Source organism: Schistocerca piceifrons, chromosome 8 (assembly GCF_021461385.2).
Source record: "Schistocerca piceifrons isolate TAMUIC-IGC-003096 chromosome 8, iqSchPice1.1, whole genome shotgun sequence".
NCBI lineage: Eukaryota > Metazoa > Arthropoda > Insecta > Orthoptera > Acrididae > Schistocerca > Schistocerca piceifrons.
Window position 1 is genome coordinate 17,213,723 of NC_060145.1, and position 24,449 is coordinate 17,238,171.

The 24,449-nt window shown below is 40.4% G+C and overlaps 1 protein-coding gene across 2 annotated transcripts in view; it reads right to left on the bottom strand.

The window, feature by feature from the left end:
- Window positions 1-258: 258 nt before the first annotated feature.
- Window positions 259-24,449, bottom strand: part of LOC124711662 (UDP-glucosyltransferase 2-like) — a 65,271-nt gene continuing 41,080 nt past the window's right edge. For both annotated transcript variants that reach the window (XM_047241853.1, XM_047241852.1), the window contains 3 exons: window positions 22,037-22,259; window positions 20,288-20,507; window positions 259-973 (listed from right to left, as the gene is read on the bottom strand). In XM_047241853.1, the coding sequence (XP_047097809.1) occupies window positions 673-973; window positions 20,288-20,507; window positions 22,037-22,259 (744 nt within the window). In that variant the 3' untranslated portion in view covers window positions 259-672. The remainder of the gene's footprint in view (window positions 974-20,287; window positions 20,508-22,036; window positions 22,260-24,449) is intronic.

The window sequence follows — 24,449 nt, forward strand, 5'->3', positions numbered from 1 at the left end:
AGAATTGTACACTAAAACCTAGAATTGTGTACTACTACCTTTCTTCCTAGAGCCTAAGTAGTTTTCACCCACTACCAAGACTTGAATCACCACTTCTACTCTGAGAACCAGCCCTCTAGCTTCACCTCAGCTGTAGAGATAAGTTTATTATAAGAGCTTTCGACAGATAAAACATTGTATGGATAGTTGCATAAAGACAATGTGATTTATGGAACATTTGAGAAAAGAAAATAACAGATAATTTTAAAATGTTGGTTTATATTTTTATTGTAATATTCTAGTGTTTCTACTTTTTGAATATTGTACATAGCACCTAAAACAATCTCAGTTATGTAGTAAAAAAACGTAATTACATACAAAACTTCTGTAAGTAAGTAGAAAATACGAAAAGTATTTTTTTGAACAATTATTAATTAGTGAACAGTCCGCATAAGGTCACTCCATGGTTTTCTCTGATATTTGAGACGAACATAAAGTATTCTTGTACCACTTTATTTTGTGTCCGTTTTTATATCAAGAGGTAGTTTCTGTTCCAAGAAAAATAAATAAATATTGAACATTGGTGTCTCATTTCCTCTCTAATCACTCTGCCTGCAGCTGGCAGACTTCACTTTGATCCATCCTACAGCTTGTTACAGTCTGTAGGTCCCTGGGACCTCAACTTGACAGCTTCTAATCCTTCTTAGCTCCTTTCCCCTTCTTTGAGGCTGAGCCACTCTTGCTGGAAATAAGCCTCACAATGACCTTCACTGCCACGACTGCTGCCGCTACAGCTGCTGCTGCGCACGCCAGCAGGAAGAGGATGACATCTAGCAGCAGGTACTGGTACCACGTCAGGTCCAGAGCCGCAGACCGCATGTGGCGCGCCCCACCGTGGCGCAGTACGTACTCTATGGAGTTGATGGCCGTATCCAGAGGCTTTTCCGGTCGGTCGTGGAACAGCCTGGAGTACTTTTTTGCGTTCTCCATATATCTGAAATAATAATTTTATACATGTACCCAGTACAATTAGTGTGCAAGGAAAGAAAAGAAAAAAAAAATAATGATATAAAATTGGTTTAGGGAGTGTGTCAACAATAAACTGACTTAAATAAATTCTCTGACCACTAATATCTTGGCATCAGCTGTACTAGATATACTACCTACTGGTGACACACACAAATTTGTGGCGGACCGGGACTCGATCGTGGATTTCCTGCTTATTGCAGGCAGTCACCTTAACCACTTCGACTATCCGTGCATGCCTCGCAGATTGACCCAAACTTCCATGTGCCACACTGTCCATGTTCCTATACAGTAGTCCCCCAAATTCATCATTTAATGCTCACAGCTTTACCCTGTATTCATGTGCCTGTGAGAACGAGGCTATGACCATTAAGTAATGAGTGCAAGGGACTATGATATGGGTATGTTGACAGTGTGACGTGTACAAGTTTGGGTCGGTCAGGAAGGCATGCAGGGTAGACCAAGTGGTTAATGCAACCACTTGCGGTTGTCAGGAAATACAGGTTCGGGTCCCGGTCCCGGTCCCGGTCAAGCACAAATTTTCATGACACCAGTAGGTAGTACATCTGTAATTAATACAGCTGATGCTAAGGTATTCAGTCAGCGAATTTATTTGGGACAGCTGTCAATCATAATTAATCCTAGCAGTATCAAGGCATTTTCCACAATGCATATTACCGAGGGGGGGGGCAAGTGGGGTACTTTATTCCTACAGTAAAATGTTGAAAGAAACAAATCTCATTAACTGTTGTTGAATTATATGAACAACATACTTTTCAGAGAGATACTGATGTATAAGTAGGGTCCAGAATTTGAAAACAGCATTTAGAGCACTCTTGGCAACATCAATAATGTGTACTTCTGTCTTAATGACCACTACGAAAAAATTTTAAAAATGCAAATTTTGTTCATTGTTGGTTGACTGTTACTCTCAACTCATGAGTAAGTAGGGCCCTGAACCTCAAAATACTGAATACAACGTTCATTGTGGAAAGTAACATCAGTTAGCCTACTGAGATTTAAAATTTTGGTCTAAGTTTAACTGAAAAATTTAAAACCTCCGAATTTATAGGGAATCAGGTAGAAGGATTAATTAAAAACAATAAAATTAGAGAACTGACTCTGCTCTATTTTGTTGTACAATCACCGTAAGTTATAAAACATATGATGACACAAATTACATGTAAACATGTTCAAAGGTTAAATATTCTATTCTATTTTATTTTATTCAGAATGGGAGAAGCCTGTACCACTCAAATGTTACTGGAAAGTGACATCAGAATGAGATGCACTTGTCCAGCACATTTTCCAACTGCCGTAGACTTTCGTGGTGGCATAGACTTTTACAGAAGTAAGGTGTGAGTGCTGATGAGCGGCGGGAGGGGGGGGGGGTGGTCATTTGTAGGCTATTCTGAGGTCAGTAGTGAAGCGGTTAGGCATCCCCTTTAACAATACAGCACTGTGATCGTGTTGATATGATACCAGCAGCTAGGGACAATAATTCTATTTAGTCCCACTGTGACGTGAAGGTAATGTTGCGTCTGCTCCGTGCTGTGAATGGAACTGATGAGAATGGTTGCTGTTTTCAATATTACAGTAAAGGTTCTGTGGTGGACTCCCCTTGCGTCAACGTGTCACAACTAACATTTTACATTCTTAATGCAGAAATGGAAATGACTTGTAGGTTATAGACCAGTGAATAAGTCACATCTTTGTTTTCCAATCAGACTCAAGTGTATACTATGCAAGAAATTGCCTCATTTCTTTTCCTGCCAAAGTAATTACACACCTTTCTTTTAGATGTCAGTTCAGAAGGACAAATGTGTAGTTAATCGTAGATAAATAATAAAGCCTTCTGTTGCATTCCAATTAATTATACTGTGTCCGTTGATTCGTTCGTGGAACAAAAGCTATACTTTAAATGTCTTCTAGTTATGTTGATTCATTCGTGAAACAAAATCTATACTATAAATGTCTCCTAGTTATGTTTACAGAATATTACGTGGCCTCCACACCTTAGAAATGCAATGCAGTATTAGCAAGTGCAATCCAAAAATAGTGCATGTAAAAAAAACGGAACTTGTCACACAACTCTAGTGTCACATCCATATATGTTGGTGAATATATGAACCTACTTACATTAGCATATTTTTAACTCATTTTCTCGTTACCTTCGCGATTTTCCCAGTTAATGTAGATGGGGTTCAGACTATTGTTCTTAGAATTTGTTCAGCCCCTTTCCCTGGCATGGTCAAAAAGTCGAACAAACTCAACACAGGCAGGCAGAGATGTGTATAACACCAAATATTAAACAACTTACTTCAATTAAATTAATAAGAAAGTACCAGAATGTTTTACAAATGCGTTGGTGTCTAAAAATATTTGTAAATAGCAGGACCCAAACCTGCTCCTTTCGAGTTGATAACTACATGTCTTTACCCACTATAGTGCAGTGTAGTCACTCAACTTCTGACACTGCGTCTCATCACAATCTCCTGAAAGCTTTTACCGGCGATGGGACATTAACAGAAATTTACTTCTAACAAATCGTATCGAAAGTGACATGTTTGCGATAAATGCTAAATGCACAGTTGCCGTGAAACGACATGGTGTCACATGACGTAACTTAAGTTAAAATACAAAAGCAGTGAAATACGTTAAGTAAAAACGACGTCTCCATAGTTCTTTATTAGTCGACTGCTATCGAGTCTTCATGGAAGACACGACATTTTGAAGTCATTTCCCAGGAAGCTTCGAGTGACACTGTTTCCTCCCTTACTGAGTACATCTGTTTTCATGTTGTATTTTCGTTAGAAGTACTGCATATCAATGAGTGACAAAGATGCCTCTCTTCCTAAATTATTTTCATTTTCTTTTTTTTTTTATATTTCAAACATCTCAAAAGTAAAGCCACTTGCTCCGATTTCGACTTTAATTTAGTTTATTTGTTGATCATTTTAACCGAACTAACACAGAACAGCCGCTGAGGCTAAATAATATCTTCGAGACGGAAGAAAACGTCAATACATATCCGTGACATCAACAAGGTTACTTTGCAAGAGCAGTATTTGGTATCATTGAGAGGAGCAGAAAGGGTTACTTCTGTTCCCAACAGACTGAAAATTCGCAGTAAGTAGCAAGTCCAGTACAAATTTAGAAATGGCTGATAATGAAATTTTCACTGACATCAATAAATGGTCTAAAGGTGAAATTAAATTTTGAAAATACCCACTATATGCAATTCAGAATCTGTAAGAGATTTCCTTCCAGCATTGGTTTAACGTGAAGGCATGCAGATTGAAGAACTTGACAATGTTAAATTTCTGGAATTACAACTCGATAATAAATTCAGTTTGGAAGGGCATAACACAGAATTGCTGAAGCTCCTGAACAAATCTGTACTAGCGATGAGAATGATGTCGGACGTACGAAATATATATATATAAAAAAGCTTGCATACTCTGCTTCCTTTCTTTATCTCTAGTATGCCATATGGGATCATATTGTGGGGTAACTCGTCATACCGAGTAAAAGTTTTTAGCGTGTAATAAGACTTATTTAAGGTGTAAATTCAAGAACATCATGTAGAAACCCGTTCAAGGAACTTTGAATGTAACCACTGCTTCTCAGTATATTATTCCTTAATGAAATATCTCTATTTCCAACCAATAACTCAATACGTAGTATCAATACCAGCAATGAGAACAATCTACATAAAGACCTAAAATCACTTAGTATTTCAGTTTTGACAGCACTTGGTCGCCGGCAGTTGTGGCCGAGCGGTTCTAGGCGCTTCAGTTTGGAACCACGCGACCGCTATGGTCGCAGGTTCGAATCCTGCGTCGGGCATTGATGTGTGTGATGTCCTTAGGTTAGTTAGGTTTAAGTAGTTCTGAGTTCTAGGGGACTGATGACCTCAGATGCTAAGTCCCATAGTGCTCAGAGCCATTTGAACCATTTGAGCACTTAGTCACAACAGTCAAGAGGCTTATACCAAGTGAGAATGCTAAAACTTTGCTATCGAATCCCTGTCTTGTATATTATGCTTTGAGGCGTTAATCGACGTTCACTATTTTGTTTTGAAATCGTTTTAGATACTTGTTTTTCTTCTTCCATTGGCTATTCTAGCCACTGTTAATACAAGTTTGGAAATCTCCCACCAGAGTGCATTAGGATGCTGTAACGTAAGTATCCGTTCATCATAAGACAATGATTGGTCAGAAGCCGCAGCACACGTACTGTGGTGTTGTTACGCTCTTGGAAATACGTCCTACTTAAGTATGAGATATCTTATTACTAAGTTACGTTAAATGAAACTTTAAGATATTAAACTGTATTAACAGTCATCAACGTTTTTCTTAATCTCGATTTAGCTAAGTAGTTTTTATTTCAAAAATCGTGTACAGTCACAGCTTCTGCAGCGTTGTTCTCCGATTGTCGCGCTGATAATGTGCAGCATGAAAATGGCTGAGCCTGCTTTCTGTTCCGTAGTCAAACACGCGCGTGGAACACGGTTAAAAAGTGCCGAGAAATAGGCTGCTCTTAATCTTTTTCATAAATTTACGGAGATAATAGGCTTTGAAGTTTTCCCCGTGACATATATATAATGCAGTTGTTACACAAACCCTCCTTGAATGTGTAGCGCAGTCCCTAGCGTAATGGAATGTGAACCAGTTGAGGTTAAAAGTGCGTTGATTAAAATCTTCATGGCATCATCGTTGTTTTTTTTTTCTCGCTCAATGTGAAATACCCACATCTCGTAATTATAAAACTCATCATCATTTTTTATGAATAATGAACGTCTTCTTGTTTCTAATCACACAATGGACGCGAAATTCCTGTTTCCATTTCAAATACAAATTCTTAATTATCGTTGTTTTATGCAAGACTTCATAGAAGTTGTTGAAGAAAACATAACAATTTAATTTTTAAGGCAAAAATGAAAAACCAAATCCTCTTTATTTGGACTATGTCTATCGTTTTACCACAGAGGTAGGTAAGTATCGTACAAACATGAAGAACAATCATTTTCACAGCATCGAGCACATCGTACTAATGCTGCATTTTTACATTTTTTACTGTACCATTACCATACGAACCCAACAGAACTGATCTGGACCCAAGCTGCGGGATTTGGCCCGAGAAGTAACAAAGACTAAGCTGCCAGTCGTACTGGAACTTAACGCAAGCAGCTTTCTCACACGTCACTGCCGAACGCTGGCGGTATGTATAACGGCTCGTGATAAAAGAAAAAATGTAGCCCCTGGTTGGCTTCTTGGATTCTGTTATTGATAAGCTCGTTGTCAACGTAGCAGGTGACACTTCCAGAATAGAAATATATTTATCGGATTCCGATAAGGAAGGAGCTAAGAGATTATCAGACAACTGATTGTAAGTAATACCTTCAGTGGCTTCAATATTTAACTATACGTTGAAAACCCATAATACTCTCTTACGTTACACACAGCTTATGCAGAAAAATTACCCTCTGCGTTGCCTAGAAACGATAACGTGTTGCGGTTTTCGTCTAGTCGTCTAAGGAGCGTATTATGGGAGATTTGCAGCGTATTATTTCATTCAGCTTAAAAATTAAATGACATTCGAAGCTGTATTGGTCCTCTGCTCGTCGCTTTTGACAAGTGAACTGCAGCTGGTCACGTCACTGCAGACTAGCTGTACCAGCTGACCGGCCAGTGCTGTCCAAGTTAAATGTGCCGGTAAAGCTGTTCCGTATTATCGCTAAGCGGATGTGTGCGTAACGCACAGCACAAAACGTACCCCTATTATCGTACGCGACAGTACTCGAGACAGCTTGGGTGTAGTCCAACATGAAACGGAAATCGAATGTGGCTCCAACAAATGCGGAAGAATACATAGTGCAGTGTTTTCATCACGTTTATTCTTGCGATGAACAGATTATAGCGACAGTTTGACGAACAGTTAGTAGAACAAAGCGCACGAAATATGATCCGTTACTTTAGTTTCCTTGCTCGCTAGCTGTGTTCGTAGTAAACGTGCGTTATTTTTGTGATTGTGTTTATTTTCTGACTGTGAAAATTTGTCAAACTGGTCGAAATAATTCGCGATGAGTTGCTGGGGCAAATTAACGGTAGATTTATTTCCTTTGTACGACCAAGAAGTCGCACTGCAGAAGATGTAACTAAGGCTGTTCTCAGCAAGCTAGAGAAAATGAACGTAAGTGTAACAACTGAGAAACTGAGAGCTCAGTGTTACGACGCTGCTGCTGTTAAGAGTGGCCCCAAAAGTGGAGTTCAAATCACGATTAAAGAGGTGTATAAAAATGCTGCTTCATTCACTGCTACGCACATTAGTTAAATTTAATTGTTAAACGTTGTGTGACATGAATAAGCAAATGCGGATCTTCTTCAGCAACTTGGAAGGAATTTGTACCCTTTTTTTCCCAGTCTCCTAAACACATAGCCGTGCTTGACGATATAGTGAAGAAACGTGTTCCTACTTGTCCTCAGTCAATCCGGTGGAATTTCAAATCACTGAGCGTAACAGGTATACACAAATACCAGAAGGAAAGTTTTGTGGGTGGAAAATGTCATTGGTGATGATAGTAATAATTAGAAGACAATAAACAAGGCTATGAGGCTCAAAGGTTTCCTGCAAGACGGAGATTTCGTCTTCTGGCTACATTTTGTTAAAATAAAGTCCTGCCTCGTTGTGACATTCGCTTCAACGGACTCCATCAAAGGAATATTGATGCAGTGAAAACCGTTGAATATGTATCTCAGTTCGGAGCTTCTGCCCAGCATGTTAGGACCGTTTCACTGAATCAAGAATGGCGCATCCATGAGACGGCAACGTGACTCAGATCAATGATTGACTCAGTTGTAAGGATCACTTGTCAGTTACACAAATCTTTGAACCGTCATTCTTTCCAAACATAAAATTGTTTTCGCAGAAAAGGAATTGAATGTAGCTGTCAATTTTTTTTAAATTACAGTGTTTAGACTTAGGGTATGAAATGAATCTGAAATGATTTTATGGAAGGTGCTTTGACTTTGTTGAAGTTTTTTTGTGAAAACAATTTGGCAAAAGAGTTTCCTGAAAGTGTTAAAATTCTGTTATTATTATTTCCAATGGGTGTAGTTGTATAAACTTGTTTGCGCGTGGTCGTGGCAGATAGAAATACTTTGGAGTGCCGACTTGTGCACTTGTGAGATTTCCGTGGCTTCTGCAGTGAAGACATAGTGTGCGTTTAGAATTGAATATCCGGCGAGCTATGTTGTTGTTCATAACTAATTATGTGCAGTAGTAATTTATTGTTTCCCTGTTATTCAACTTATATTTTAATTCCAGAATGAGATTTTCACTCAGCAGCGGAGTTTGCGCTGATATGAAACTTCCTGGCAGATTAAAACTATGTTCCGGACCAAGACGCGAACTCGGGAGTTTTAATCTGCCAGGAAGTTTTATATTTTATTTATTTGCTGGACCATCGACACCAATAAGTGTTTTGCAGAAATATACTACATTCTCAAAAAGAACTTCTACTATCGTACTCTTCATTTATAGTCTTTAAGATAGTACCTGCAGATTTTATTTAATTGCAATCTTTCATTTAAAAATTTCTCCGTTACATTCGCAATCGCCGAGTGATAGAAACCTTCGACCAAAAGATTCATGTGTATATTCTTATTGTATACTGTAGACTCAGCAGTATTTGGCTCGTAATGCGGCAACTACGTATTCCAGCCCGTAGACAACGAAACCAGCCAAAACTTTTAATATTTCAACACTGAGTCAGAGGGAAAGTAGTTGAGGGCCATCATCACACCATTTCATTTTAATGTTTTTGAAAGCCCGCAGGTCCAGTTTCCTACAGGAGTTAAAAAAAAATAACGAAATGCAGGATCGAATGACTGAATCTCACTTTGAACTCCACTGAACAGCTGACATAGTCATTCGTTACGTAATGTATGAAATACGTGGTTCAATTGTTTTAGAAAAGTAGGTACTCCGTGGAACTTGTGTAAGAAATAATTATTTCTACAGAATTACTGAACGAGTTGGTGCAGTGAATAGCACACTGGACTCGCATTCGGGAGGACAACGGTTAAAACCCACATCCGGCCATCCTGATTTAGGTTTTCCGCGATTTCCCTGAATCGCTTCAGGCAAATACCCGGGTGGTTCCTTTGAAAGGACACGGCCGATTTCCTTCCCCATCCTTCCCCAATCTGATGGGACCGATGACCAAGCTGTTTGGTCCCTTCCCCACAAAACCAACCAGCCAACCACTAACGGATGTCTACAGAAACCCCTTTCAGCGGTTACGAGACTTTGCCAGTCTAACATATTCAGTTTTCGTCGCAGTTGGTTTCTCGACCTGTTACGTTGTTAATTAACACAGTGGAATAATGGGAAGGGCAGAGTAAGAAGACGGGTGATTAGGGTTTAAATAACCCGTCTGTGAGTTGTTTATTAGAAATGGAGCACAGGCCACGGCCTACTCGAAGGAAACATCCCAGTATTCACCTCAAGTATTTTATAGAAAACAAGGAAAACGCGAAGCTGGCTGGCTGGAAATCCCCCTGCTCCGGAATGAGAGTCCAGTACTTTTACAATGGCGACGCCATGATCGGTAAGGATGCAGTCGACTCAGCATTCGAATGTCCACTATCTACCTTAATAAGTACAGTAAAGTGATTGCCACACTGGACTCTCATTTGGATGGACGACGGTTCAAATTCGCGTCCAACCATCCAGATTTATATGTTTTCCGTGATTTCCCTAAATTGCTCCAGGAAGATGTCGCGATGGTTCCTTTGAAAGGGCACAGCCAGTTTCCTTTTCCATCCTGAAATCATTCCGAACGTGTGCTCAGTCTCTAATGACTTTTGTGTGGACGAGACGTCAAACCCTAACCTTCCTTCCAAGGCCTAGAAACGGTGCTATATGCTGCTTTGTCTCTATTCACCTGCGTCCACCCTTCAACCTCCCGGTCATGCCGCGCCTCGAAAGGGCACGCAGATGTGTTTGCTGCGCCCCCCCTCCCCCCCACCCCCTCTCCCACGGCTCAACTATTGTACGTCAAACTCACGCATCCGTAATTTGGAAGAAGCCTTGGTTACCGAAGTCACGGACGGAATAAGAGCGATACAGCGAATGCCTCGCTGTCGTGACGGGCGAATCTGGATCTTGTTTTCTGCGTTGCCAAGGGAATATCACACAATGGCGTAAATAGTAATGACTGAATCTGTTTTGATATGTACCGAAAGTAAATTTTTCTTGGCGGAAATTAACTCGTCGAATATGTACACTGGAAAAGTGCTTCGGGTTTTGTTGGAAGTACAGCTTCTTGCTAAATGCCGAACAAAAAAAAAATTGCGTCGAATGTCACCGCCAGACATGCGCTAATCTTTACAAGACAATCTGTGGTGTCGAATTCCCCTTCGAGCTGTATTGCATAAAATGTAAGAAAAGGACATCAGCAAGGAAGAAGACTCGGTTTGACACGTCAAAACTGAGTATTGAAAAGAGTGTCGTTATCATTTCCTGCTTGATGAGAAGTTATACATTAGGAGCCACTGCTTCTGAAAATGAAGTGTCTGTCACGACGGTCGGATTATTACGGATTCTGTGGCAAAGTGTGCTATGTCTGTGACACAAACTAAAGTGTCCCCATGTACGGTCATAACAAAACCGTAGAAACTGACGAGTCGCACCTCACGACAAAGGACGGCTCCTGAAAAACGAAATCGAACACATGTGGGTCTTTGGTGGCATAGAAGAAGAATCGAAGAAGTGCTTTATACTTCATGTGTAGTCTCGGGATAAGGTTCCTTTTAGTGCCTCTGATAAGTCATTTTACTTTACCTGGTATGACAGTCGTAACAGGTGGGTGAAAGTCGTCGATGAAAGTCGTGATGCAATTTGCGGAAAGAAGCTATCGATCACGATTTCGTCAGCCGCTCTATAGAGCTCGTTTCCTCTGATGATCTGTCCGTCAACACGGAGCGTGTAATCAAATCCTCAAAGTCATCTATTAAGAGTGAACGTCGTTCGGGGGAAGAGATGAACTGCATGTGTTCCAGCACATAAACATTTCCATAACTTAACGCCGGACGCAGAAATATCTTCCATCTGAAACTCTCCCCATATTTCTCAGAGATGCTGCGCGAGTTTATCCTGGCTACGGAAAACAAGAAATTCTGCTGCTTGTCTATACAATACGTTGCATTGTCCACAGTGAGGATATCGCTGACGAGGGAAGTACGCGTTCGTCTTTTGTCGTCTATGTTGACAACAGTTACACAGATATGCATTGTTATTCTAAATAATGGACGCATCAAAAACTTCGTATTTATTCAAGTACAAATCCAAAATGAACAAGCTTTATACCAATGGAAAGAGGAAGTTTCAAGTTGTTTTCATAATGTTTGATATCAGTCTAATAAATTTAATAATTTGTAAATAATTAGGTTTTAATAATTATTTAACACTTAAAAATGTAATAAATGTTCAATGTGACCACCTCTGGCTGCACGGCAAACATCGACGCGTAGCCAAAGTCGTCCCACACACGCGAAAGCGTGTCTGCTGTTACTGAGTGCACGGCAGCAGTGATCCGGTTCCGCAGACCGTTCAGAGTGGTTGGTAGAGGCGGGACGTAAACAGCTTCCTTCACATAACCCCATAAGAAATAGTCGCAGGGTGAGAGATCAGGAGATCTCGGTGGCCAGAAGTCCCCTGCGACCGAACCAGCACTGACGAAGGGAGTAATTCAAAAAGCCTCGCACAACACGATGCCAAAGGGGGCGAAGCTCGATCCTGTTGGAAAGTGAAGTCCTGGGAATCTTCCATAACTTGAGGGAACAGCCATTCTCCCAACATGTCCAGGTACGGGAATCCTGTTACAAATCTTTCCGCAAAGAAAAATGGTCCATAAACCTTTATACGGGATACGGCACAGAACACGTTCAACTTCGGTGAGTCTCTTTTGTGGTGTAATGGTGAATGTGGGTTTCCAAAACCCCATCTACGAACTTTGTGTCTGTTGACTTTTCTACTAAGGTGGAACGTCCCTTCAGCACTAACAATTACACATCCACATTCTACATTTATACTCCGCAAGCCACCCAACGGTGTGTGGCGGAGGGAACTTTACGTGGCACTGTCGCAGAAAGCCTGTGTGAGCGCTCGAATCTCTCTAATTTTCTTACTTTGTTTATGAGGCGACAGCGCGGAACTGTATCGAACGCCTTCCGGAAGTCAAGGAAAATAGCATCTACCTGGGAGCCTGTATCTAATATTTTCTGGGTCTCATGAACAAATAAAGTGAGTTGAGTCTTACACGATCGCTGTTTCCGGAATCCATGTTGATTCCTACAGAGTAGATTTTCGTTTCCAGAAATGACATGATACGCGAGCAAAAAAACATGTTCTAAAATTTTACAACAGATCGATGTCAGAGATATAGTCCCATAGTTTTGCGCATCTGCTCGACGACCCTTCTTGAAAACTGGAACTACCTGTGCTCTTTTCCAATCATTTGCAACCTTCTGTTCCTCTAGAGACTTGCGGTACACTGCTGTTAGAAGGGGGGCAAGTTCTTTCGCGTACTCTGTGTAGAATCGAATTGGTATCCCGCCAGGTTCAGTGGACTTTCCTCTGTTGAGTGATTTCAGATGTTTTCTAATCCTTGGACACTTATTTCGATGTCAGCCATTTTTTCCTTCGTGCGAGGATTTAGAGAAGGAACTGCAGTGCGGTCTTCCTCTGTGAAACAGCTTTGGAAAAAGCGACTCGCTGTAGAAATGCGTCATCCTCCATCTTTGCTAGCACATAACCGCAAAATGCGAGATGCTTCTCTTTGTCATTGCGGTTGAGAGCCTGCACACGTTGTGATCGGTAGGGATTGCACAGCAAACGCCGTCTCAGAACTATCCATACAGTTGGTTGGGGTCTTCCAAGTTCTCGACTGGCTCTATTGGTAGACTTACTGGGACTGCGCACGAAACTTTCTCGAATCCGTGGGACATTATCCTCTGACACGCGCAATCGGCCTGTGCTTTTTCCTTTGCCCACACTCCCAGTCTTTTTAAATTGCTTAAACCAATGGGTAATGCTTTTGCGAGTTGGTGGTTGAATACTGAATTTGGTACGAAATACCCGCCGCAGTGCAATTTGCGACTCACTTTTCGGGAACTCAAGAATGCAGAAAACCTTGTGCTCCACAGTCGCCATCTCACAACTGCCAGTGAAACGCAATGGCGACCCTATTGCCCTGCGAACTCTACCGGCCGCTTCTGAAACCATCACCGCCCTCTCGCCGAAAACTGCAACTTCCTCGTTTCATAGGTATAAACTTGTTCATTTTGGGCTTGTACTTGAATACATATGAATTTTTGAAAATGGGTCCAGCGCTTAGAATACCGCTGTATATCGGGCTCAGTGCACACGCGACTTCGATACCCAAGGTTTCTCCTAAATTACCCACGCATCTATATATGAAACCTCTGCTGAACTCAAAAACCTCTACCCAAGTGGACTACTGCCAACACACTAAGCGGACCCATGCTGCTGTGTCACGCACTCGTGTCGTTCTGCCACATCCTGGCCCATAAAGCGCAGCCGTGATGCGGTGTTTTGAGGTACATATCGAAGATTCCCCTGAGACCTTTACGGCTGTGTCGCTTCCCCTTCTTGTCCAGTCCGAGTTCGCAGCCCATCTCTAACGAACTCGTGATGAGCTGCCCCTTTTTTTGCTGCTGATTTCAGTCAACATTATCATCTCCTAAAGAATTGAAGCATATCTGATACAGGTACGTTATCATCCCTTGATAAATAAGGTATTAATGCAGCTTACGTTTATATAATGAGAAACAGATATGTTTAAAACTGTTAGTCAGGATAATGGAAAAATCAGAATTGGAAGCTGGTCCAGGGAAGAAGATCGTGAAATTCAAATTACTGAACTGAGAAAACAAAGAAGAAATACGATTTAAAAAAAAGGTGCCTAAACCAAGAGCGTGACTAGCGAGGAGCAGGTAAGCGTCAATGCCCTTCTAGACCCCTTAGAAAAAGCGAACTCAAACTCACTCCAAAAAAGCTCACACAAGTGTAAATCCAGCATCAGTTTTAAGAAATTGAGAGTATTTAATGGACACTGATTAGAAACGAGTAAACTTACAAATATTTATCACGTAATCTCAAAATTATTTACTTGTTAGCTGAGTAACCCTTCATCGCCCAAGTATTTATTTATTCCACTCTTCTATTAGTCCATCTCCCTCTTGCCCCCCTCTCTGCCCATCTCCTCATCCTCTACCCCGCTCTCTCTGTCCACTTCCTGCTGCTCCCCTTCTCTGTACATCACCCTGTTATCACGCCCAACACATCCCAATGAGACTTGCTGCGTTTTACCTGCTCAGTATTTCTTTCCAGATAACAACGGATGGTGTACCAAGTTTCGTTGAAATCGATCCTGTAGCTTGGGAGGACATGTTGAATATTTATAATACTTGCAGTACCGTTGTGTTTTCAATTCGTTATGTTGCTCCTATTTTTAACCAGTCGATGTCAAAAACCACTGAAACATCGGTATAGGAAGTGCGTACATGTGTCACAACGTTACCTACCTGACAGCAAAACAAGATATACAAATCTCAGACAAACTGTACTCTCTCCGTTAAGAACGTAGTATGTAGTAGGAACCAACTATAAAGTTCTTCCCGGAATGTGTTTGGTGATTAATAAGGACACTGCTGAGTTTTATTTCATAAGAAATTGTGTTTCGTTCCCTTCACTTCTCTTCCTGTATTGCCCCTCTCCCCATCAGTTCAGATCCTGGGCATGCTCTCGATTTCAACTACAGTTGTGTTGATGATGAAATTGTATTGTTTGCCCTAGTATTGGTAAGCGTCGTTAGTGGAAGTAGTTAACAGTAAGTTTGAAAGAAAGACTGAAAATGAATTACACCAAGCCTGAAATAATGCGTAATTATCTCGTCGAAAAGGAAATCGCCGTGTTACTATTTTCTTTGAGGGCAACACTAACACTCAGTCCCGGGTCAGAGAAAATCCCCAACCTGGCCAGGAATCGAACCCGGTACCCTGTGATCCAGAGGCAGCAACGCTAGCCATAGCCACTAGACCACGAGCTACGGACTTGAGACATGGGGAGGGGGAAGAAGTGAGATTAGTATTAGATAACGACCGATAGCACAGCAAAAGAATTAAAGGGAAGAACTAAATAAGATTTTAAGAACAAAGTTATGAAAGATTACATTAAACGTGTATAGGTACATCTCTGGGTACAAACATAAATATTTTTGTTTATTAATTATTTTTGGCAGTAAATGTCAATACATTCAGACATTACAAGAATATAAATGTTTGAAGGTATCCGTATGTATCTTTGCTGTCAGAGAGCCTGTCTTCGACTGTGGAGACCGAACAGTTGAGCGGTAGGACTGAGACGAGAAAACTTTTATTGTTGACTTGTGGTATTGTTGATGTGTTGGTTTTCATGCGCAGAGACGCATTAATAATGAGGGACCTGTGACCTCTGCTTTGTGCGTGGATCATCTCAGATAGTTTACACGTGTGCAACGAATGCAAATAGGTTGGCCGTTGATGAAACAATACGTGCGCACATCAGGTTTGTACATTTCTAGGAGTGTTCTTTGATATAACTGTATTGTATCAATCAGTGAAATAAAACTATTTCGAGTGTGCCACGGAGCTGAACATTGTAAAGGCGAATGTGCTCTGTAAATAAGTTAGTGCCGCGTTTTCCAAACTGTGCCTACCCTGGAACTGTAACCCCACGACATCAGGTTCACCACGGCAGCTGCGACATTACAGGAGTCCTTTCGTCATCCGTTTTCTCTTAAAAATGATATGTTCTGCCAGTAGTAATAATGTAATTCGTCTGTATAGAGCACCAAAGTATAAATGTAATGTTTGCGCCACATCCCGCCGCACAAATTTTCTTCTGTTCAGTAAAATAGTAATAAATGTTCTTGGCGTGATCTTTTTGACAGCTGATTCTGGCCCTGCAACTTCTTCGACGTTATTGTGTCTACCGGTCTTCAGAATAAGATTGTTCATCACTTAACTGAGAAACTATGTAGGTCAGGGAATGTACACAGGGTGTAAGCCGAACAACTTGATTTCAGTATCTGAATATTCTTGCTTACAGAAAAACGTAACGTTTCTACCAGCTATTTTGCCAGTTGCTGGGTCTACAATAGACTTGACAGCCTTCACACAAGGTAACTGCCTGCTGATTTTATCATCTGTCAATTTTTTTTTAATTTTGAACAAATTATCACCTGTAAGTTGGCAAGATGAGATTTTCTTGTTTCTCAAATAAACCGCTTTCAGCTGTATATGGACGTTCACAGGATCTGAGTTAACGAGCATTGCGCTCTCATTTAAATATTTGGACGAAAGAGTCAGCCTACAGGAATTGCGAAACGAACTCTGTCATACAGGACCATATGCCACAAAGGGCGCAGATTCACCACGAGACAGGAAAACTCACAGGCGTCTATTGTCTATTGAGGCCTAAGCGCTGTAATATGCGAGTGAGACAGACGTGAACCTACATCATAGGGAAACTCAACAAAAGGATTTGGTGGCCAAGGAGACGTAGCAGTGTTAAATATGGTAGACCTAAGATCGGCCATAAAGGGAAACATTTATGAAAACTATTTAATTCTGTAGTAATGCAGGGGATCAAGCCACAGTAATTTTAATCTCCCATCCTCCATAAGTTTTCATGGTGATCCCAATAAAACTTAAATATTTATCGTATCTATAATAGTTTAGGATTTACTGTTGAAGTGAAACTAACAAAGACCTGAATGCTAAAATCTGAACGCTTTGGTCGATCTTAACGATCGACATTTCATATAGAAGCGCTTCATTAAAATGACAAACGTAGTGAATATCAACTCTGTAACTTTATTTGTTTAAAAGATATAGTAATTTTAAAGTATCAGTATTTAAGTTAAGCATCAGATCATCGTTTCCTCCACACAAAACACATTGAACGATGACAGCATGACACCTTATTCAATCATTAGGTAATAGAATACTTGTTGTAATGTTTAGTGCATAACAGTTACTTTAGTTCTTTATTTATTTATCAGGAAGCACATTGGTGCAAAGCTACTGGCCGTGACATTCAAAGTTTAGAAGGATATTATATTGGTTTTATGTAAAAGAATTTAACGTTTATTATCTAATGGATATCATTGTTACTTTATTTAGAACGTGAAAGTGGTCAAGCTTTGAAAATGAAAAGTAATGTAGAATAAGCTGTAGCCAATCAGATGGACGGCTTCAGGTAAGGGAACTGCCCTAGTCAGTTGAGTGACGATGTTCGACGCGCGCGGAAAACACGGCCGGACACGGGCAGAGAGGGGCAGTTCTGGTCGAGACACCAAAGGGGACGGTTCGGCTGGAGATGCCAAAAAGAAACAGTGCTGGCGGTGACGCGGAAGCGGACTGTCGGTGTTTAGGTTGCTGAGAGATGAAACGACTTAGAAAATTTCGCGTTGTGTGGTACCGCGGGTTTAGTCTCTGAGCGCGAAGATAACGAGGTGGAATATTAGACTTGTATTTCGCGATGAGATTGTGAATGATCGAACTGTGTCAAATGGATATGCGCTCGAGTGTAACAGTAACTCTAAATATGACCACTTTCGTTATTAGTTTGCTTTCTGAATAAACATTATTCTAATCAAGTAGCAACTGTGTGGCCTCATCATTTATGGGTCGTTAATTTAGTTCCCGATATTACTATTACTCTTATTATATGTTATGTTAACTTTGTATTTCGCAAACTTGCCATCAGCCAGACAATTTAACCAAAGGGTCACAAGTGTCTAATTTAGGGCGTGTAATGCGACACGTGCGGTTCAACTCCTAGACGAGTTTGAGCCAAGACATTTCGACGAAGAGGAACCGCATGTGAGACCGAACATCTTTGGGATGTTAGCTCGCGCAGAACAAGACCGGTTTATGACTTCATATCACACCTTCACGTGTACATACATCAGTAAAACATGAAGACCTGATACGGAAGGATGGGGACTCTACCTTCTCAAAGTAAAATACTATTACCTTCAACAAGCAGGACTTAATAGTTCAAACTGACCAGTTGAGAAACTGACATGTTAAAAGCACATTTACTTCACACCAGGAAGCGGCGACAGCGGTTTATTTCAGGAACATGGGCTACTTCAGCTGCAGTTGTCATCAACAGAAAACTATTTGAAATTTTCTTGTCTCTTAAGAAATCTGCTTGCAACCTTTTTAGACAGGCTTTCTTTCCCGTACAAGCTTATTTTGTGACTCGATTTCTCTGATGGGCTGTAAGGAAGCACCTTCTCTACCCGTGAAACAGCTTTGCCAAGGGACTAAAGACAATTGTATGATCCTATCCGGGAAGCACGAGTCTCCAACTCATCTACAGTGAGTACAGATTTTAGTTTATGCCAGTACTTCCTTTTTCTTTCAGTTTCCTTCTTACAATGAGTAAATAAATTTTTTTTCAGATGTGGATGCCTTTATCTTCGTGTTTTCCTAACTTTTTCTACCCTGTTTGCGTTCTTTTACTTTATGGGTGCTGTATTTGCTGGCATCTTTCTGCAGCTTTTCTCGAAATCGTGTCTTATGCTTTGCTGACATTGTTTTTCCTTTTTCCTGAATAAATAAAAAGTCACTATTAGTATAAACGATTAAGGCACTTGCTGTACCAACCAGCATAGCTTGAAAATGACAAGGAGTGTTAAATGGTTTAGATTTCAGTAACAACCATAAAAAACTGACACAGATGGGACACAATTACTTTCAACATTCGTACGTTGGTATTTACGTATTAAACACTACTTTATGTGTCACTGCGTGTATTTATTGAGTTTTCTCACTCCTAATCTAAAATCAATAGAATTTTTATAATTGCTTCTTCCTGTTTTTCGTCATGGATGGGGCACTAAAAGCGTAGCTGTTTTTGTAAATTACTGCACACTTTTCTTTAAAAACTGAAATTTGTCTGAAGGATAACGTTCTGCTCTTAAAACTCAAGAACTGAAACAACTGTGGCTGCAACGTAAATTTAGATAACTGCCAACGTAAAAAGCAAACATTTTGTCCTCCATCCTCATCTACTGAAGTGCTGACTTGGTTTAACTGTATTTCCTCAAATGATTTTGTAACTCCGGTAATTTTCTCACGACACGCAAATTGAACTTTTGTAGATTCAGAAAATTTGGACGTAAATTTAATTAAAAACCAAAATCAGAAAAGTCTCTGACTTTTTCACATGGAATCACCCATATGTGTTGGAGTTCCGTTCGAGTTTTGAACTTCATGAAGAGCGGAATGGAACGTCATATATGTGTCCACATAAATCTGTAATTCAAATACTGACTAAGTCTGATGATCGTTAGGAAGAATGGAAACTGGTGGCAATAAAAAAAAGTTAAGAGAATGTGACAACGGTTTAACACGATTTGAGACAAATGCCTGCTAGCTATAGGGCGCTCCAGCTACAGAAAACATATTCCAAAACTTACGTTGTCGGCCTAATCCAGATACAAGAGTTCATTAGAACTTCTATTAACTGAAATAATTGGGACGCTCTATCAGCGTTCTGCAAAAACTGCGCTTGACTTGGTAGATTAGAAGTCTCATAATTAGACCCAGTGAGCACTTTCGTCCATGGTAAGTCAGGACCAAATGATGGTAGAGAAAAAGGGAGGGGGAGCGAAACGAATATGCATTGACTCTGACGTGTCTTTCTCTCGTATCAAGACAGCTGACGATCGAACCGTATCGTGTTGCTGAAGCGCCATGTGTTATCTACAGTTTTATGTGGCAGAGTATTTAGAACTAGCCAGATGTAACACCAGAAAACCCTTAGGCAGCATGTAGTTCAAATGGCTCCAAGCAGTATGGGACTTATAATCTGAGGTCATCAGTCCCCTTGACTTAGAACTACTTAAACGTAACTAACCTAACGACATCACACGCATCCATGCCTGAGGCAGGATTCGAACCTGCGACCGTAGCAGCCGCGTGGTTCCGGACTGAAGCGCGTAGAACTGCTCAGCCACAGCGGCCGGAGTAGCATGTAGTACATGATAATTTGTTATCTACTGTGAAAGCTACATCCTAAGAGTTTCAAGCACCAGTCTCAACTGTTTGAGAGCTTCCAACAGCTGAGACAGCAATAAAGAAAGTATCTACTTACGTTCTTGTGCAAGCAGATTTAAAGTAATCTGTAGAAACATTACCTTGGATTTGTGAGAATTTCTTTTAGAGCCCAATTCAAAGATTCTTCAGTGACATTGTTAAAGTTGAGCATAATGCCGTATCCAGACTCTTGTGCTTTGATAAGATTTGGTGTTTGGTCACCAAACACAGGAAATCCAAGTAGAGGCACGCCATTATGGAGAGCTTCTTGCAAACCCATCATTCCTCCGTGAGTCATAAACAACTTTATATTTTTGTGAGCTGAGAAAGAAAGAAAGAAAGTAACATCAGAAATTGTCAAGCATGTTGATAAAAAGAGAAAACAATTTATGACTGATTGTAAGGAATTAATAAGCAGCAACTGATAATTTTTTATATTTTTGTGACCTGAGAAAGAAAGAAAGTAACATCAGAAATTCTCAAGCATGTTGATGAACAGAGAAGACAATTTATGACCGTTTGTAAGGGGACGCTAGGTTTCATAGCATGTCTAGTGTTCTGTTGTATTGTTTATTCTTTGACATGTGAAATTGTGTATGATTCTGTTATTTCCATTTTATTAACTATGACAACGTCCATATTTTGTTTCGCCTCTGCTGATTTATATGCGCGTTTAGAACGTTTCACCTGCGAGTTTAACGTTCGGATTGGTACGCAACTTAAGAGAGAAGCCGCTCTTCCAATCTGTTCGGCAGACACTGTTACCGAAATAAATAATTTTGTTCCGTGAAACCTCCAGACTCAGTTTTGTTCACCTGAAGCAAAGGTCGGTTAGTCCACGTCAAGCTAATCACGGCACAGTTGTTAACCTTGTGAGAAATTGTCTTTATGATTAAAAAAAGACTTTAAAACTTTGTAATGATATAGAAATTTATTGAGATAACTTACGAAATCTGTAGATGTGTCATTTTGTTGCAAGCAGCCACAAGCTTGTGAATCAGTACCTCATTCCGCCACCGGGAGCGCCAGTGCAGTGCACAGTTAAAATGGCTGCTTTCACTGCTGTGGAGCGTACTCGCTGTGCACTTTGAAACTTTTTTTGTTCCACAGATTGATGAAGCACTAACGCGTCAGTTGGACACAATTTGGCAAGATGTCCCACGGGGAGCCATCCGACAAACATATAAATCAATGCCAAGCCGAATAACTGCTTGCGTAAGGGCCAGATGTGGACCAGCGTGTTATTTACTAACCCAATTTGTGAAGCTTTTCCTCCTGAATGGATCATCAAATTTTTCTGAAATTTTAATCATTGATTTGTCTATAAATGTACCTCATATCTACCGAATTGCGTCCCATTTGGATAATTCCTTCGTGATGCGTCTTTTTTTGGTCTTACATTGTATTTGCTTTACTGTTGCTCGTAATGCTTAGTTTGCCAAATAGAACTTGGAGAATTAACTGGAGAATCGATGACTGCCAGATTACGTACCTCACATAAATGTACATGAACCTAGTAGAGTGACTCAAAAGTATTTAAGAACTATCAAAAAAGTTCAATACGGTTCATGTTCTTTGCTGGCGAGTGGTGTTGATCATTGATGTGATCGTCTCATCGACGCCATATTATCGATATGTTCGTCCACTCAGAAGTACACTTGAGGATGCTGGAGAGAGTGGAAGAAGGGGAAAGAAAAGGTGATTCACTAGAATATTATTGATCTTTAATAATGAATGACAATATAGGTGAAGAAGCAAACGTGGGAGAGTGAATTAAAAAAAAAAGGCAGGCGATACTGAGGATGTTTTGTAATTCTTATTACAGGCAAACGGCAGGTATACAGACTTACCTAGTATATCACTCTGAGGAAACCATTTTCCAATCTTGAGGTTGTCTGGCGGATTGGCGAGAGTATCTGTTTCAAACTTCCAGATGATTTTCTCTTTGAGCTTGGAGAACACACCGAGGAAGACGTTAATTATGTCTTCTGGCAAGTCTGCACTTTGTACGGCGCTACCCAAACTGAAGTAGATCACACCGTCTGTTGCAGCATCCAGAAATTTTTGCAGGTCCTGGAATGAAACGCATCTCTGTAGACGACACATTGCGATAATGTTCGGTTCACAGTTTCGCTATAATTGTAGTAAAATATAATTTTAAGTTTTTCCTCGCAGTACAAGTTATCACTCTTCACTCGTGGTCTTTTTCGAAATTATGGATTAACGTAACTTTCAGCACCAATCTCTCCTGTGCAACTTTCTTCATGTCTGCAAAACTACTGCGACCTGCATACATTTCAGCTTGCTTATTGCATTCAGTCTTGCTCTCAAGAATTTACTTCCCCCCAGTACCAGGGACGCTTCATTACCAAATTAACTATTCCTTGATGGCTCAGGATGTATTCTTCTGATCAATTTTTACTATAAATCCATTCTCTCGCCGATTTGATTGATTATCTCTGCACTGGTTAGCCCATGTACCCATCTAATCTTCAGAATTCCTGTACCCCTCTAAAGCTTGTATTCTGTTCCTATCTGTTCTACCATAAACGTATCAGTTCCATATGACGAAAGTTTTACAGAAATGCTTCCAAAAAGATCTGCTAAAATTTACATTCTCTGTTAACGTATGCCTCTTTTTCAGAAAACTTTTTTCTCGTTACTGCCAATCTGGCCTCTACTTTGCAGGCGCCAGTTAGTTTCCAGTCCAAATAACAACACCCATCTACTACATTTTGCCTCTCATTGCTTAACCTAAAACTCCCCTACATCACCTGATTTAATTCAACTACACTCATCATATTACTATTTAATATTCATGTTATCTTTCTATGACACTGTTCGGTTCCACTATTTTCTTAGTCCTTTACCATCTCTAATAGATAAACACTGCCATTGGTCAAGTTGAGCAATTTTATTTTTTCCCCCTAAACTTTAATTCCTTTTCCTTTAGTGCTGGTTGTGTTCACAGTCAGTAAGTTACACACCCAGAGTATTTCATGAACAGTTCAAGATACTGCAGCAAGGTGAGAATGACCCTTCTCGCGACGACGTCCTTGTGTAAATGTTCTTCGTTTTCTGGCCACGTGAAATACAACCTCAAGCTTTTGACGATCACCACTGTCACCTTCATCAGGGCCGGCCGCGTTGGTCTCGCGGTTCTAGGCGCTCAGTCCGGAACCGCGCGACTGCTACGGTCGCAGGTTCGAATCCTGCCTCGGGCATGGATGTGTGTGATGTCCTTAGGTTACTTAGGTTTAAGTAGTTCTAAGTTCTAGGGGACTGATGATCTCAGATGTTAAGTCCCATAGTGCTCAGAGCCATTTGGACCTTTATCAGGAGCAACTGACTGCCGAAACTCCTGGTGTAGTGGCCTCCCGCAGCCGACAGTTGACTGGTCAGCAAACGTGATCATTACGTCATCCCACGAGAGACTGTGTCAACATTTACATCTATAATCTGTAAACCACTGTGAGATGCAAGCCAGAGAGTAACCTCCAGGATTTTTCCCCATTCCATTCAAGGATCGATGGGGAAATAACTGTTTCAGTGCCTCTGTGTATGCTGTAATTAATGTAATCTTGACCTCATGATCCCTATGGGAGCTATACGTAGGGCGTTGTAGTATTTTCCTAGAGGCAGCGTTTAAAAGCAGTTATTAGAATTTATTTAGTAGGCTTTCCCTGGATAGTTTACGGCTATCTTCAAGTGTGATCCAGTTCTAATGGGAGTGATCATATCTTGTAAAATACAATACTCTAAAATTCATGTATTCATGTTATGAAATAAATCTGTTTCAGTTTTATATATTAGTTCTGTTTATGAACTAATACAGGGTGTATCAAAAAATACCATCCGATTTGGTACGTCTATATTTCTGAAACTAATAAATATATACAATGAATTTTGTTTTTTGATTAATAGGGAACTCAAAAAGTTTTTTTTTCCTCATGCCTTCTCATAGGTGTTCAATATGCCCCTCTTGAGATGCACGGTACATGCCAATGCGGTATTCAAATTGTTTCCACATTGCAGCTAGCATGTCTTGAGTTACTGCTTCCACAGCTGCTGTTATGCTATGTCTCAGTTCATTCATTGTTGTTGGTAACGGAGCCACATAAACTGAATTTTTTTAAAAAAAACCCACAAAAAATAATCACACACAGTCTAGTCTGGCAACCTTGAAGGCCAGTAATGTGAGACTGAATAATTTGCACCAGTGCAACAGATCCATCGTTCAATAATCCTTTGATTTAAAAATTC